This window comes from Corvus kubaryi, unplaced genomic scaffold (assembly GCF_017639235.1).
Source record: "Corvus kubaryi isolate FWS band 111438036 unplaced genomic scaffold, C.kubaryi_AGA036_p1.0 split1-65, whole genome shotgun sequence".
Lineage (NCBI taxonomy): Eukaryota > Metazoa > Chordata > Aves > Passeriformes > Corvidae > Corvus > Corvus kubaryi.
Window position 1 is genome coordinate 7,510,310 of NW_024582080.1, and position 17,163 is coordinate 7,527,472.

The 17,163-nt window shown below is 40.8% G+C and overlaps 2 protein-coding genes across 9 annotated transcripts in view; one reads left to right on the forward strand and one right to left on the reverse strand.

The window, feature by feature from the left end:
- The window catches only part of FLT1 (fms related receptor tyrosine kinase 1), a 109,109-nt gene extending 100,893 nt beyond the window's left edge, over nt 1-8,216 (forward strand). For both annotated transcript variants that reach the window (XM_042014178.1, XM_042014177.1), the window contains exons 27-30: nt 58-188; nt 584-668; nt 1,530-1,621; nt 6,419-8,216. In XM_042014178.1, coding sequence (XP_041870112.1) covers nt 58-188; nt 584-668; nt 1,530-1,621; nt 6,419-6,620 — 510 coding nt within the window. In that variant the 3' untranslated portion in view covers nt 6,621-8,216. The remainder of the gene's footprint in view (nt 1-57; nt 189-583; nt 669-1,529; nt 1,622-6,418) is intronic.
- The window catches only part of PAN3 (poly(A) specific ribonuclease subunit PAN3), a 96,934-nt gene that overhangs the window by 8,001 nt on the left and 71,770 nt on the right, over nt 1-17,163 (reverse strand). For 5 of the 7 annotated variants that reach the window (XM_042014186.1, XM_042014185.1, XM_042014179.1 and 2 more), the window contains 3 exons: nt 16,490-16,554; nt 15,617-15,755; nt 9,699-12,643 (listed from right to left, as the gene is read on the reverse strand). In XM_042014186.1, the coding sequence (XP_041870120.1) occupies nt 12,503-12,643; nt 15,617-15,755; nt 16,490-16,554 (345 nt within the window). In that variant the 3' untranslated portion in view covers nt 9,699-12,502. Of the gene's footprint in view, nt 1-9,698; nt 12,644-15,616; nt 15,756-16,489; nt 16,555-17,163 lie in introns of those variants that run through there. The other 2 variants (XM_042014180.1, XM_042014181.1) reach the window with 2 other exon arrangements.

Consider the following 17,163-nt stretch of genomic DNA (forward strand, 5'->3'; position numbering starts at 1 on the left):
GGGGCGACTGGCCACGTGGACCCAGGAATAATGCTTTCCTTTCTTGTTCGCCTTTAGGACGGCAAAGACTACATACCCCTCAGCACAATATTTACAACAGAAAGTGGGTCTCCCCCTGCATCTGGTCCTTTGTGCAATGAAAATTTTCCTGTTACAAGCTCAAGTTGTGGAAGCACTGAAAACATCAGGTGAGATAAGCAAGATTAAGACTGGGTTTCTTTGCTGGGGGTGGTAGCTTGCTGCACAGCCTGCTTTGGACCTGGATGGGAGAAAACAGTGACAGCCCCTAAGTGGCATGAGTGTCCCACCAGTTGCCAAGTCACCCACTGCTGTGGGTCTTTGGAGTGCCCCTGTCCAAGGGGACCTGCAGGTCACAGGGTTCAGGCACTGTGAGAGGGACAGCTGTGTGTACCCCAGGACTGGGGAGTGAGATTTGGGTGGGGTCTGGTTAACAAGTTCTTTTTATATGACCTACCTCGATGACAGTTGGGAACTGCCTAAAGAAACAGAGAAATACCCAACACTTCCTGCTCGTGCACTTCACACTCTCACCAAAAATTGTCCTGCTTCTCTTGTTGAACAGATACATAAACACTTTCAAAATAAACCCCCCCCAGCGCATAAAGACATTTGAAGAGCTTCCCATCAAGGAAACACTTGTATTTAACGTAAGTGACTCCTGGGCCAAATGGTTTGCCATGCATTTCTTTTTATTTATGTGACAGATTTAGAGAGGGATAGTCAAGACAGGGGGTTACTGCTTTGTCAGCTCTGATACGAGGTGCAGGATTAGCTGTGCTTGCAACAAGAGGTTATCCCACTGTCCTACAAACTGGGGTCAGAGATCCTTGCTGGCTATGCCATGGGCTGCAAACACTCCTTCCCTGATAAGAAGTGGTCAGTTCCAGTAGGTCTGCACAGTATAGCTACCAGAGTCCCACCTGAAGCCCACTGGTGTGGGAGAAACACAAAAAAATCCCTTGGATTTGCACTTTCATCTGAATAGTAGTGCACAAAGGAGAATCGTGAGTCACTTTTCCATCAGAGGGCCCTGGTAGGAACAAGTCCTGTTATCAGAAGGACTAGCTGGAACCATGTCTAACAATGGGACACACACCCAACCCTGGTGTGGGTGGGCATGGGTGAGAGGATGGGGCAAGCTTTCAGTGAGCCAGTTGAATGCAGCAAGCAGCAGGAGGTGAGAAAGGCACAGTGGTCCTTGCAGGGTTGAACTGGTGGCCGGCCAGAACCTCACACTGTGTGTAGATGCTTTTCTTCTAGCACTCTGCATCTGCATTAACATTAACATTATGCATTAACATATGCATCCCAAGGCATGGGTGGTTTGGAAAGGCACCATTAAATACCTGTGCACTGCAGCACCTCCAGCAGTACAGAGCTGCTGTCTCCTAGAGCTACCGGAGTATCCATGACCAGAAGGATGCTGGAAATCAGACCAAAGAGGAACTGAGTCCTCTGTAAAATACAGTTAACACCTAACAGGACTGCATCTTTCTTTTTTCTTCAAGGATTATCAAGCAGACAGTGGGATGGTGCTGGCTCCAGAGGAACTGAAACGCTTCACATGGACAGGCAGCAAGCAGAAACGGACACTCTTTGGGTCTGTATTTTATGTTCCTTTCTTCTCAGGTTTAAGATGGCAAAGGATAATTCAAGGTCTTTGTGCTAAATCATGCCTCGTGAAAGTAGCTGAGGTGTTCCCAGTCCCTGCAAACACGCTTGCTGAGGTGTGTCTTGCTTGGTTGAATCAACTGTCAATCATATTCCACACCTATGCCTTTGAGGAAGCAAATGACCCTCAACCCCTTCAATGCACATCAGCAATACGATTTACTAGCACTTTATTGATCCACCTAATGCTCAATTTAATGCCAGGCTGGACAAGTGAGTGCCAGAGAGCACTGAACTATGGTAAGAGGCAGGTAACTGTAGGAAACAAGCCCTTAATAATGGGGGAGGAGGAATGAGTGGCTGTGAAGGATTTGCAGTTGTTTCTGCAAGTCCCAAGGGCACCCCAGCTGGGACAAGGCCCCCTGTGCTTGTTTTTGCCCTTTTCCATGACTCAGCTAAGCATGGCCCATTTAACACCCATGGGCTCAGGATGCTAAAGTGGCAACTTTACAATAGATGGATGTGAGGGCCTCACTTCTCTTCCTGCCTTTAAGCACTTGAATATATTGGCCATCTTCCTCCACCTAATTCCTGACAGCTGCCCAAGCAGGGAACTAGGGCTGCTGTAAGAAACGAGTTGCACTGACATGAACTCTCTGTAAATGGGAAGTGTTTATTGTCTCAATGCCAGCGCTGTATCAGTTCCCAGCTGCTGCAAAGCTGGCAGTGTCCTGGTTTCAGCTCACTGCTCCCAGCCAGCATGGAGACTGCCCAGACCCAACCCATCGTTCATGTCATGCTGCCAGGTCAAGGCCAGCCTGCCATCCTGCCCGTGCCAAACGTGTCAGTGACTTGCAGTCAGGCAGGCTGGGAGTGTAGCATTGTCTCAAAGAACAATTAAGAGCAGCTGAAACGTGCGGTCAAGGCGGACAGGACTCACTTCACGAAAGATTCCAGTGCCCGAGAGGCCGTGGGTTGAAGGCACAGAAATACGTGTAGGAGAGCACAGCCGCTCACACGGCTGGAGAGCACGGCCTGGGTGAACGTGCTGCTGGCAGCAGCCGGCAGTGCAGCACTGCTCATGCGTGGCAAAGCCAGGGCAGCACAAGCCACTCCAAACAAATGCTGGGAAACCCTTTCTCCTGCCTTGACCTTTCAGAAAATAGGCTCCTCAGCCAATTTTTGGTACTTCAGCTCTGTTGAGGCGTGCTGTCTTTGGAGGAGGCAGGTACTACAGAGCTTGGAGTGTATGTGGATATTACAGGGTTCCAAAGGATGGAATGTTCCCTAGAAGTGGTTTAACTCTTTTTTTTCTCTGGGTGTTTCAGAAGGCTGCTGTCAGCCACAGGGGCAACATGGCAACCTCCCCAAATGAAATTTATGAAATGCATTTTTCTTTGCATGGCAGAAAATGTATGGAGTGTGTCCCAAGCAACCCTCTGGAAGTGCTTTAAGGGGGATTTTCAAATGCAGAAGGAAAATGAATGCTTGGATAAGAAAAAATGATTGGACTGAACAGTGGCTATAGAACATAAATCCTTGGGAAAACAGAGCAGTTGACTGAGATCACACAAGGTCATCTGGCCTGCAAGCTAAACAAGTGGTACCGTAGCGCTGTGCCAAAAAGCACTCATGTATGTGAATGCAGGCAATGACCCTTCAGTCTGCACACATTCCTAAAAGTGGCAGCTTCTTAGCTAAGCATCCTTTACTTAAAATTAATCAGAGCAGTAAATAAATACCCCTAAAATTCGTCAAGGTGGAGCCTGGAGGGGTTTGAGACATGTAAACTGACCTAAGCAGATGTACAGTCCTGCTTCTTCCCTTGCATCTCAGGCACGCTGCTCTGCTGTCCTGTGCTCGCTCTTGTGCTGACGCTTCACCTTGGTTTTTCTTGCAGAGAGTTGGTTCAGGTTGCCAGATTGTCAGAAGAGTTTCTGAGTGAGCAGTAGCAGCTCACTGTCAGGGCAGCTGGTGCCAGCACCAGGCTGAGGAAGGGTTTCAGCTCCCTTTGGCAGCAGCTTACCTGTGGTTAGATGCCTTCGCTCTAACAAAGCATTGGATGATTCAGACTGGGCAGAGCTGAAGCACCGCACAGGGTGGAAGGAGCCAACCCCAGTGCATCCAACCTGTCTCCAGAAGCACACCCAGGGTTTGTTTCAGAGGAAACTGATCAGTTGACTGCAGGAGAGAGCCAGCATCTCTCCTGAGTCTACAGCATGTGCAGTAGTGCTTACTCAGTGTGACCAGCCTGAGAGGCAGGCCCAGGGCAGAGCAGAGCGGAGAGCCAGCCTGACAGTGCAGGGGTACCCCACTGATCCCAGCGAGGCCCCTCCTCTTGGGCTTCCACTTCTGCTGGCTTGGGAAAGGCACTAATGCCAAAGCTCACCCCTGGTTTCACTATAGGAAAGAGCAACAGCCCAAATGCTGGTGAGCCCCTTAGGCCCAGGTGGTGGCCAGGAGAGCAAAACATGAATGGCTGCAACACGTCTCAGACTTGCCACTGAGATGAAAAATGATATTTTGCACAGAAGGAAGAGAAGTAAGGTTTTCCTAATACAAGGCCTCAGGCAAAAACACCCCAGTAGAAAGGTTTGGGGGCAATCTTCTGAGCTATGCTCCTTTGCAGGTGGAAAGGACGCCAACTGCAACCCTTTTCTAGCTTTTCACTATTGGTGAAAAAGCCCAACCCAAGTAAGCCAAAATCCTTGGGCTGAGGCAAACCCTTGAGTCAGTGTAAATTGCAAAGCCAGAAAAACAGCAAGAATCCCACCTCCTATGAGCTGGAACAAGCATCTCAAGAGCTGCAGCCAGCCTCTAATCTCGCTCTGGTCCTGAACATGGCAGGAAACCAGCAGCCATTTCCTCCAACAAACAATCCCAATTAAAGACCAATTAAATACAGTCTCCAATTTACATTCCTAGATTGGCAAGAACATAGTCCGCAGCTAGAGAAGCCTCTACTTACTGTAAACTCAGTCTCAAATTGAAGCCTGACTACAGATGCCAAAATCTCTTGAGCTCTCTCAAAGATCTTTGTGGGAATGCATGCCCAGGTACAGCAGTGCATTCCAGGTAAAATTAACAGATGCAGCTCTACTGGTATGAAGGTTTATTAAAGCAGAAGCCAAGTCTAGCTCACAAGAAAAATCTCAGGATGCAAAAGCCTGATGATGATGAAAGGATCAAAGCATGATGGTTTTTATGCTCATAACTTCTCATGCACACTCCACTTTTGCCAGCTCCTGAAGACTCACAATTACAATGTAAATCACAGAAGCATTTCTCTTAAAACCCATCACAAAAAGTCCACTGCATCTGTGACTAACCTTGTCATAGTTACGGAATTTATCCCAAGGCAATTACTTCTCCATCTGCCAACAGATGCAATATAAAAATATGGGATGCATCTGCAATCCTCATCACGAGGGCTCCTCCTCATGAACTCCATTCACCTACTAATAAATGTAATGGGGACACTACATCTTAGGGGGACCTTCCAGTTTCCCAGTAGGACAGAAGACAGAGACCATACTCCCTAAAAAACCACACAGGCTTGTGAGTTAAGAATTTGAGAAACTGTGACATCTAAAAGGAACTGTTGTAATCATGAACGGTCCTGTGCTACTATTTCTGTAGTTTTACTTAAAGACCTAACAGCGCAAAACAAAATGAAAAGCAAAACCCCAGGCTCTGAAAGCCTCAACAGATGCTCTGTCTTCTCTGGAATTCAAGACGAGAGCTGCCAATGTTCCTGACCTTATAAATGGAGAGGGGTGGATTGTCCATGAACTTACAAAAATACAGGGGAGGAAATCTAATTTTAGACACTGTGGTCCAATGTGTTTACTTTAGGATTTCACATGTAATCAATGATGGAAGAATGCTCTGGCTTGTCCTTTGTCTACAGATAAATCTCTGGAATCCAAGTTCAACGGTGTGAAAATTCTCTTTGCCTTAATTTTCTTCATTATTGGAAGAGCCCTTTTAAGCACTGTGATCTCTGAATATGGGTGAGAAAGTGCTGTAAGGCAAACAGCGTCTTTAAAAGTGGCTTCACAGAGAAGACATTAAACCTCTCTTTGTGTAAAGGGCATCTTATAAAAGGATAACTGGTCCTTTTATGGGACAGGAAAACTCTAATTCAAACCAGCAGTTCGTGGCAGCTGCCAAAAGAAGCCAAAAAAAGAGGAGATAGCCAGACCTCATGCCCTTCCTCACAAACATCAGCCATTTATATTAGAAATTCATCCCAGCATTAGGCTTTGGGAACACTGACACTAGCAGTTTTCTACTTTTGCCTCAAGGCTTGAGACCTTTCATCACTTCACTCCTGCTCAAAAACCCCTATTCCCTTAGGAAGAAACATTTAGATGTGGGGATCTAAATCCACCCCGGCATCAGCAGAGATGCCAGACACTGCCCACTACTTCCCCCTGCAATAAAGTTTCACTCCCCAGCACCTGCCACAAATGAGCAATTAGAGCTTAGGCTGAATAATCAAGTACTCCCCCCAAGCAGCAAGACTGATACAATGAACACTAACACCTTTAACAGTGATGTTCACTCACAGCACCTCTGTTCCAAAGGGGACTCACAGGGAACACAGAAGGGCTCCTTCATTCCTCTGGCCTGCACTCCCACTGAGCGAGTCCATCTGCATCAATGCCCCTCCCACCATGTGAGAATAAACAAAGCTGCTTCTTGTGACCTGGCTTTGCTCAAGTCACTAAAACAAAAACCTTTACATGTTAAGAAAGCTCACAATATCACTGCTCTATTACAGCATTAAAGGTGCCAGCAGGAGCAAGGAGTCAGTGCTTTCTGGAATAACCAAGCCAAGAAGCTTCTGCAGTTTCAGCTGTGACCAGCTCAGTGACTCCAAGCGAAGATACACCTATGGTTATGCGATGCTGGAGAAAATGAAAGCCAGCCATCCTCCTCCTGACTACAACTCTGTTGTCCATTACTCTCAGCCACCAGTTTAAGTACTTCTAGGCCAAGATTATACACGCAGGTTCTTATGGAACACTGTCAGTTAAAAACTTAGACCCAAATTATTTTAGTTACCATAAAATTTAAGAAGTTATCATTGGCTTAATCACAGTGATCTGCTTTTCTACAGATTGCGGCACACATATTCAAAATACAGCAAAATATTATTGCTTAAACCTCAGCTTTCCCAAATGCTCAACACCAATAGCTTTTGCTAAAAATGCCGAGTGCTTCTGCATCCAGGAAAATCTGGATGGTCATTATTACAGCCTCTGCTCAGACTTGGGTGCAGCACTGCTGTCCTGATTGGGAGAGGCAGCTGGGAGCCCTACAGAGCCGGGAATCTGCACCAGGCACTGAGGTATTTGCATCCTATTGCTGGAAAATAAAGGATTCTTCAAGAAGACAGAAACTAGAAACAGACCACAAACTAAGTTTTTAATGAGAACTACTTTGAGAAACTTGTGGGAAGGCTGATGCTTGGGGAAGCTGAATAATAATCTACTTGGGGATGGGGCATTGTATGGATCTTACTGCTCCAGATGGCAGACGCAGTAGGGAGCCTCGCAATGCAAGGATTTAAAATGTGTTGCTAAACACAATTGGCAAGGATAGAGGAGGACTAAGACCAGATCCAGGGCTGTAACAACACATATCAATTCAGTTTGGACAGTCCTGCTGAAATCAAGTAAATATTGAAGTTTTGCACTTTGTCAGTAAGCCAACATGCACACACTGGAACCAAACCACAAGCTAGATAGGTTAAAGCCAAGCTCTGTCCATAAAACCTCACAGACCTTCTAACACTGCACTGATTATATTTTATTTATGAGAATCTGTCTAAAAGACAGGATGGCTACTAGACTGCATACACTTTAATTGATCACTAGAGAGTTTGAAGAGATTAGTTAGAAATTACAAGACAACCTGTAAAGTTAGGGCAGCTTTTCTATGAAGACAGCTAAATTTCCATGTTAAGTTACCAGTATGTACAGGAATAAAAATGTATCATTCATTTCCAACAGACTTTTGCATAGCATCTCAGAAAGGTCAGGAGTGTTCTTTGCTTGAGAAGCATTAGGATGCACCCATTCCCTTTCACCTTTGAATGCAGTATTAGGATGAGAGCTGGACATTTAACGCAGTAGCACTGATATCTGCCAAATCAATTACTGCCCAATCCCAGCTTCTCATGGTCCACTAAAATATATATTAACTCAAATGCTACATGTTATATGATCTCTTGCTCTCTTAGAATTCAGCTAAAGAGCTGTGAATGTAACCCACTAACAGACTTTAAGGCAAATGACCTTTTGCATATTTACAAATAAAAACTATCTTAGATATTCAAGTAAAATAAATATGTACCACTACTTCTGAGCTAAGTATCTCTGTGCAAGAGATCATCAGTTTTAAGTATCTATTGCACTGTCTCTTGTTGGTAAAGTGTATTTGACCTTGATCAAAACAAAAGTTTCAGAACTGTTTTGTAACTAGAATTGAGCAAAAATAGTTACAGGATGATGCATCCAAAAGGACGTGTTTGCACACTGTAAATATATAAATATGCTTTTTGTGCATAAATATTTAAGAAAACTGGTCTACAAAGATTACTTTTATATGAACCCCCAAGTGTCTTCAGATGTGAATAACTCCTATTTTGTCTTGCATTTTCTGTCTTTATATAATGTATTTGACTGCTAAATTCATATAATAAAGTTTGCTTTTGAAAAAAAAATCAGAGTTCTACCAGTGTCAAAGACTGCTGTGGCACACAAGTCAGCACTGGGCAGTGCAAACATCCGGCACACATCCATCCCACAGGCTGGTTTTGCGAGCAAAGGAGAACATGGAATAATCACACAGAAGGCACGCTTCTCGCACAGCAAAGCAGATAAGGTGACAGAGACCTGTCACTATTCCTTGTATGGGTGACATCCCCTAGGTTCAGCATATTTAAGAAGTGCTTAACTGCTGTCTAGAGGCAAAAATTCAGCTCAGCCTCTGGGAGAGGCAAGGTTTCATGGTGGGGGAAGACAAAACAGCACATGGATAAACATCCACCCAATCCTCCACACTTCCTGGTTCCTTCTGCAGTTAGAAGATGCACTACAGACAGAAGGACAGCAAACAGAGCAAGGTATCCCCAACAAAGCCTGTTCTGAAGCTACTGTGACACCAGGTAGCACCTTAGGCCTCGGTAGAGAATCTCCTTCGGACAATCCCCACATCTCCACACCATCCACCTGAAGCTGGAGATGCTGCCTCCACAGAGATGTTCAGTCAAGTGCTCTGTGCTAAACAACATTTGATCATCTGAGGGGCTCTCCAAGCACTGGAAGGAACTGGAGATGAAACTTTCTCTGGGAGCTGTGTAGCTGTTACTCCACATCACTAAGGAGGAAACTGGAGACTGGATATGTGCATCAATCAAACTTATTGCAGCTTACATAATAACATTTCTAAAACACTGCAATTTAAGGGATAATGACTCCATGTTAAATAGGTGCAGGGACTATTGACAATTTCACATATATTACACAAAAATTCATCTTCCATAAGCATGGTTGGGATTGGATGGATAGGAAATTTTATCCCACCAGCAAATCATCTAACCTTTGCTGGTTAAAAATACAGAAAAAGAACTCCTTGAAATGAGGAAGTCATGACTCCATGTGCAAATTCTCAGAGAAATTAACATACTTTGTTATTGAGCAAAAAAAGCTCAATAAACATGAAAGTAAGGGTACTTGAGCGGAGTTTTCAAAAGTAGAGCTTATTGAGTAAAGCAGGCCTGATCAAACTGAAGCAGATGGGATTGGACTTGGGAGTTAAGGAAATGTGCATTAATACAATTCTAGTGAACAGTATCTCTAAGTTTTAGGATATCTAATACACTCTAAGTGGCAAGCACTAAACACAATTGGTGACTCTTGTTTGCTTAAACTCTGCACTGCAGACAGAATGAATACAAAAGAAGTACGAGACAGAATGAAATAAAATTCCGGCACCAAAGTTGAAAACCCCTGGATTCAAACTTCAGAACTTCACATTGTCAAAATAAGGCCATGTTACTTCTGGTATTCTTTATTAAAAATACTGCTGTACACATGAACAATGAAAACAGGATTAAAGATGAGTAACACATACTGGGATCATGACATTAGAACTTAACATACTGGTGCTTTTTAGGGGAAGCAGTTGACACCTGAATTACTGAAACAAGGGCAAATCAAAAATACATAGGTACCCTCAACAAAATATTTACAATATAGTAAATACAGCAACAGAATTTAAAACAGGTACAAAAATTAAAATGACCAACATCAGATGATTTCAAAGGTTGTCCCTTCTGTGCTTTTAGCTGTAAAAAATAGGAAGGTCAGAAATAAATTTCCCATCTGGGAGGGCACATCCTGGTGACTCTTCTTTTAAATACAGATATACAGTTCTTCCTATGAATGGATCAAACTACAACTTTAGGACAACCTTCTAAATGGAATTTAAATGGGGTAGAAGGGCTCTCCCCAAAAAAACACCCAAGCTGAACTTCAGACTGTTCAAATCATTCCCAAATACAGACCAAATAAAATAAATAGAAAACAAAGATCAACTTCTTTTTAATTTTATGTATTACCTGACACCAAATATTTTCTGGCTGACATTATGTATGAAAACTTATTAGCTGTCTACCTTTTTATTTTTAAACCAAGTCCTGAGGTTACTAGGGGCTGAAGCAAATTGACATTATGCAAATACACACAGGTTTGCAATTTAGACATGTCTTGCAGAGGGTGTGCTGGTCTAAAAAGGATGAGAATTCAAGCCCTATTTTACCCCTGCCTTACACTTCCACAAAATATTGGTCCACAAATTAAATTTTCAAAGGTTCCCAAACCCCACAACTGAACAGATGATCCCCTTTCATTTTCAAAGAAAACAATACTGGAAAAAACCTCAGCCCGCTTATAAATTAAGCATTCCATATTTCTTCTAGAATACAAGTACTTCTTTTTTTGTACAAAAGAATTACAATATGATTTGTCAAAAAACATAGAAAAGACAGCTGCTCTTTTCCTCAAATACATGAGCTAATGATAAAAGACTGTTCTGCATGTTCACTTTTCAAAGTTCCTGTTCCTTTTATATCAAAAGGAACATTCTGGCAACTGTTATTGTTTGAATATTAAACATTATGTTCCTTTTAAAATTGCAACAATAATTGATTTTTAAACTCAACAACTGATGCTACCTAACGTGGATTCAACCACATTTTCTAAAACGTGTAAAGCATGTCCCTAGTCTTCAAAGCTTTCGATGTGAAGAGAGTTGCTTTTTTCTTGATGCAAGTCTCAAGGCGGAGAATCATTTTAAAGCTTATAAAAGTGGACAGAGAAATATTAAAAACTTCTCTGAAAACTACAAATATTGAGAATTATTAAAATTGATGTCAGTAACATCAGTTGCAAGTGCTTAAGAGTCTGTCCTGACCTTTTGAGTTTCCACATTTTCTTCATGGTGAGCACCCAGTGCTATTAAAACATTCAGTGCTGGGAAAGGATAGATACAGTCTTCACTACTGCTTTAAGAAAGGAAATTCCTACATATTTGGCAGTCTTCAGTATCAAAGTGTAGGTGTTTAACTAGAAATCCCATGAATACCCAAGTTTGGAGACAACTGCATGTCCAAAAATTAGAAAGGTAATTGAGGAGCAAAATTCCAGACTTTTGAGACTGAATTACTTCAGGAATATTCATGTGTTGAGTATTAGCAAAAGTAATATTACTTTGGGCTAAGCAGTGACTGCAAAGGCACAGCAGATCATTATCCCTCCAGATTCAGGCCGTAAAACTTGAAAAGCTCTTGATGCCAGACAACTGCTGTGTTTAGTTAGTCTTCTTTTAACAGTGTCTTTGTATCTGTATCCAGTGTAGCGTACCATAATAAAGCTGTGGTTCAAAGAACAGAACTTTATACAAAAATTATACTGTAAATAACCTAAAGTAATACACTCCTGAAACTTCAGGCATTGAAACAATTTCTTTAAAAAAAAATCTATTAAAAAAATTGCATAAATGTAAATGCTTCTGACTACCAGGAAAACGTACAAACAGTTTTTAAAAGGCGCTGGTTGTGTTTAGAGCAAGTTTGATATGCTCCTTAAATTATAGATGTTTCCCATTATCCTGTTTTCGTCACTTCGCTTAGACAAAGTTTAAATCAAATGACAGGGGACTTTCTTTCCTTTTTTGTCAATTCACCAATACTTCACTTGACTGGTTTGAAAATGTTTCTTCTTCTCACATTTCTTTGAGCTAACAGTGGGTGGCATACAGAGCTTGCATACAACACACTCTTACAGAGGTTACGAACTAAACGGTCATTAATAGAACGAAATTTCTATTAAATTATTTACCTGGTCCTTTATGCTATTCTGGGTGCAAATAATATCAAAAATGAATAAATTTTGCTATATCCTCAGTGACAAAAATGTATCCCAGAAATGTCCTTGCAAAGAGTTTCCCTTAAGTATACAATGTGGCAAAACTTCAGAGATCAGAAAAGTCTTAAAAAAATTAAAATTAGTGCATATACAAGTGGAAAAAATAAAAGTAGGAACATCATGCACCTGATGTGTTCCTTAATCTAAAATAAATTCTTCACAGATAAAGCCTCCAATGGCAGCCTTAGCTCTAGGATAAGTGAAACATTCTTCCCTTCAAGTAACAGTGTACCTGACTGAAGTGCAAGCAGCTTTGCTCATCTCCTGTTTGTTTCCCAAATGTGAAATGAGATGACAACAACAATTCAGCTGTAGTGCAATTTGCTATTGGTTAAGTTCCTCAGCAATGTCCTGCATGCTTTCAGCAAATACTACAACTGACCATTTGCGGCTGCAATCAGTTCTTGAAAAGTATTTTCAAAGCAGCGTTTTAAATCGCTGTAAGTTACCACAAGTACACTCTTCTCATCTCTGGAAATGAGGCTTATTTTTTCTGGCACACCAGCATCTAACTGTAACAAGAATGCAAAAGATAAAATAAAAGAAGTGTGAAAGAAATGGCAAAACATTTCCCCAACAACAAAAGCAATCAATTTCTTGGCAAGTACATTGTTATGGTGCAGTTCAAATCTGCTAACAGGACACAAAGGAAGGATCTGAATTGCACCACAACAACATCCTTGCCAAAAAATTGAGACATTTTGGTCTTAACCTGAGGGACATTCCAGACCTTAGGACTAGACAACAATTGTTTTCTTCCCTTTCCCCAAAGCTAATAATCCTGCAATGCTATATTTCCCTGTGTAGAAAGCCAGGCCGAATTTTCATGTACCTCCTGAAGAACAAAACTAAATTTGACATTACATTTGCACGTAAGATCCACAAGCCTAAATGTAGGGTAGGTAATTTACTTCTTGACCACTCTAAAATGAGATAACCGATGGATCAGCCCCAGGTAGTCTGGTAGAAACCCAATCCTCACTTTTTTGGTAGTACTGCGAACAAACTAGTTCCTATAGCTCCTAAGCTGTATGGTACATTTCATCCCTTAGAAAGAAAAAATTACTTTGGTGTAATCCATAACCAAATGGATAATTTGAGGTTGAAGATCAACATTTGTTCCACATTTCTTTTCATGCTTTGTTCTGACTTCTCAAATTTAATATGTACCTTATTTATTATATACCATTAGATCCTAATTTCTAACAGAGGAATATCCTGCTTTACATGCTGAAGCCCATTACATTAGTGCTTCCTATGTTCTTCTCACTTTGCAAGAAATGTTCATCAGTAGAGAACTGCTAGACTCTCTTATAATGCAGAACTTCTGTAGTTTTGTTTTAGTCAATACGTTGATATTTCCACCACAGTCTTCCTTATTCCAATACAAAGGCAGGGCAGAGACAAGTGAGATATAACGCTACCAATCCATTCTTTGGAAATACAACCCCAGCAGGTTCAACTACATGTATTATAAAATGTTGTACTGAATAGAAAACCAATTACATTTGTCACAGAGATGTGACACTAGCTGCTGTGACAGCGAGTTAGAAATTTCTTGCATTTGTCATCTAAAGTAATGTTTTGGGCGTAACATTAAAAGCTGGAACCTCCACATTTTAAAGCTCCTGCTTTGCAAACAGTTTCAGAAGGACAAAAAGCAAGCCAATTAGCTTCTAATTTTTGTAGAGTAGGAAAAAACCACCAGTGTCTTCCAACATCCATTACAAAATATTAACACTATTAAGGTGTTTGTGAAATACTGACCACTGTTCATTCCCATTAGCATCATACAACAAATCAATTACCTTAATAATGTAGGACATGGAAAACCTGTATTAAGAAAGCCACACTGCTAACTAGAAACATCAATATTTATGGCTATCTTCCTCTCCCCCTGTGGAGGCATAAATCAGTATTCTCAGCTGCAAAGATGCTCAAAACACCCCATCGAAAAGAAAGGTTTGTTGTTTGTTGTTTTATTTTTAACAACAGAGTAGCTTTAATTCAAAAAGAATGCTTTTGGCAAGTAGCAGTAAAGTCCATACAACTTTTCTAGTACTTCTGTAGTTTCTGAATCCCTTTTTAGAGTGTATTTCCAAAGGAGAGTTCTGTAAGCCCTACATTTTTTGTGTGCTGAGCCCACAACCACAAAAGAGAAGAGCCTCTGTTTAAAAAGGGAAGCCATGAACATTTATAGAACAAGGCATTCTTTGACATTGTCTCTTACCTGACCTATGAATTCAGGATTGTCCCCTCTTGCTACAGTACTGTATGAGTCACTGCTTTCAAATCATGATGGCATTTCAATGCCTACTTGAATGTCAACATGCTTTCTTTTTGATTTAGCCTCAATCCCTTTAATGTCCTTTTTAAAGTGATTACAGACACCAACCAGAAAGATAAAAAGGAGGTTAAAAAATGCACAGCAGTGGTCTAATAGGAGGTTAGAAACCCTGACAATTTTAAAAAAAGATTTAACTGTACAGTTATTACACGTCAAAGGATCTGAACATATTCCATTTTCTTTGGAAGGGAAAGTTGGCTATCCTAATCCTAGAAAAGAAAATATTGGGCACTAAAACTGTATTGTCAGTGTCTGCATCACCATTTTCTACAGAGCAAGTGAAATTACCAAGCAGCTACAAAAACAACAACAAAAAAAAGTAGCAGCATCTTATAGTCTCCCATGAATTAGTGAAGCTTGGCAAAACAATGTAAAGTAAGTTGAAAGCTGATCTACCAATAAAAAAATAATCAGCTCAAGTACTTCTTAATTTATGGAACAAGACATGTTCTTCATCTACTGAAGATGTTGTGGTCTCTCACACATCTGCTATTAATCATGAGAGTGCTCAGATAAAATTTTGCTAGTGGTGCAGCTCTTAGAAAACTGCAAATAGCTTTGTTAAGTCAACCTTGGAAAACAAAGGGCTGGGGAGGCTAGGGAAGTTATTACAGAAGTGGACTTAACATTTTAAGTCTCAGAAATTTTCCAGCACTGTCCTAAACGGTAAGGATTTTGCACAAATTTCTGTTGCAGTTTCCCTCCAGTCTCCTACTCTAGTCATTCCAGTTTAGGAATGGATCTTGCCTTATGACCATCCTTTGTGATAACTATCAGCAGAAACCTTCCCCAGTTAAAGGAGTATTATGGATCCTTTATGCTGTGTTGAAAGACCAGAGTAGCATAAAGGGACCAGCATTGCTTATCCGCAGTAATCAATGCATTCTAGGATGAAAAGTTAATACTGTAGCTCATGCTATATTAACAAATTTTTAATATTCATGTACTAATTTTATTTAAAATAGCCATAGATGTTGGAATATTAGCTTAGTGAATACATGGTTTTAATCCGAAATGGGAAAAATAACCGCCAGCTAAACCAATGGCATTAACCTTGCAATGTCAGCTTACTTTGCAGTGGAATACTCTGTTAAAGAACACTAACAAATGTTTAAAAGCTAACCAAAGTACAGTGTACCTTGTTAAGACATGAGATAATGTGACTGAGGTCAATCCAAGGAGTACCCGCTTCTGTCACCTGATGGAAAAGGTGATCTCGAAAGAGCTTTAGTAAATACCTGTCTCCAGTTTCTGACCATGTTGGGTCCTTCTGAAACCTGGTGTGAAACAAAGGCTCATATTAAAGCTCAGTCAGTTAAGAAAAACCAAACCCCACAGATATAAATGACACTTCAACGTCAGCTGAGTAGTCTTACTGCACCACTGATCTACCTGTTATCAATTGCAATTAGTCTTCCCCTGCCACAAACAGAAGACAACTGTAACAGAAGATACTCAAAAACTTTCTCAGCTGCTTGAACACCTAAAGCTAATGCCTTCCAAGAGCCACAGAAAAGCAACAGAAGAAAGCAAAAATTATCTGCAACAAGTTTAACACGTAAATGTTAGAAGCCTGCATTATAAACATAACTCTAAGTTTATGCAAAAGGATGGAAAACAGACCATGAACACTTCGTTTTGATGTAGTTAGTCAATAAAAAAAAAACAAGGTGAAAACTCACTAGCTTAAAACCAGTATCTACATCCTTTGCTTCAGTTAAAGGAAGCTATGGATTTCCTCCAAAACTACTGCCGCTCACAAGAGACTGCTGAGTGAAACCATACTAAATACAATGAAGCAACTTTGGCATAACTATTTGTAGTCTTCTCTTGTCTATTTAAAGTTTTGGTCAAAGTCGCTTATCTAATTTTTCTCAGGGCTTCTGAAATACTCATTTTCACCAGGGGCAAATATGGGGAAAAAGGTTTAGCTTAAACTTATGAAGGAAGAAACAGTGCATTGCAAACCGGGTTTTACATACTCTAAACGATAAAAACAAGTATTTCTTACTCTGGCCTCTCATTGATTGTTCCCAATTTTGCTAGAAGCCTGAACAACCTTCCATTTTGCACCTCCTAGAAAACAAGAAAAAGGTTATTAAGAGTTTCTGAAACAAAATTATGACATTTACTTGCAAAAGATACATGGTAATAATGCCAATGAAGCACTATCAATTATAAAGACTTATTTATTCAAAGAAGAGGGTATAATTTTTTCAGACAGAGATCAAATGCATTGTTTTATGTATCAGTAGTCCAATGCTCATTTTAGCTCTTCAAATTATAATATGAAGATTCAACAGCTAATGATACCTTTCTGCCCCAGCAGGAACTGGATCGAGCAATCTATTTCTTTGTGGAAATACAAGTCTAGTCTCTTGCCATCCTATACTCACAGGTATGCTAAAATATAGTAAGTTAAACAAGAAGAACATGGGTTTTTCATAGTTTAACATAGTTACCAAGATATGCAGAAGCATGCAGTACACCACCTTATTTCAGGTAAAGATGAGAAGAAACAGTCTACCAGATTTGTTTTTCAGAAATGCTTTGTAGGCCATTATTAGTAAATATTTAGCAATAATATCATTGGATCAATACTCAAATGATAATTGATTGAAGAAATAATTTTGAAACAAGTCAAAACAGCTAGAATCTAAGTCTTAAAAGAGTATAAATGCTGAG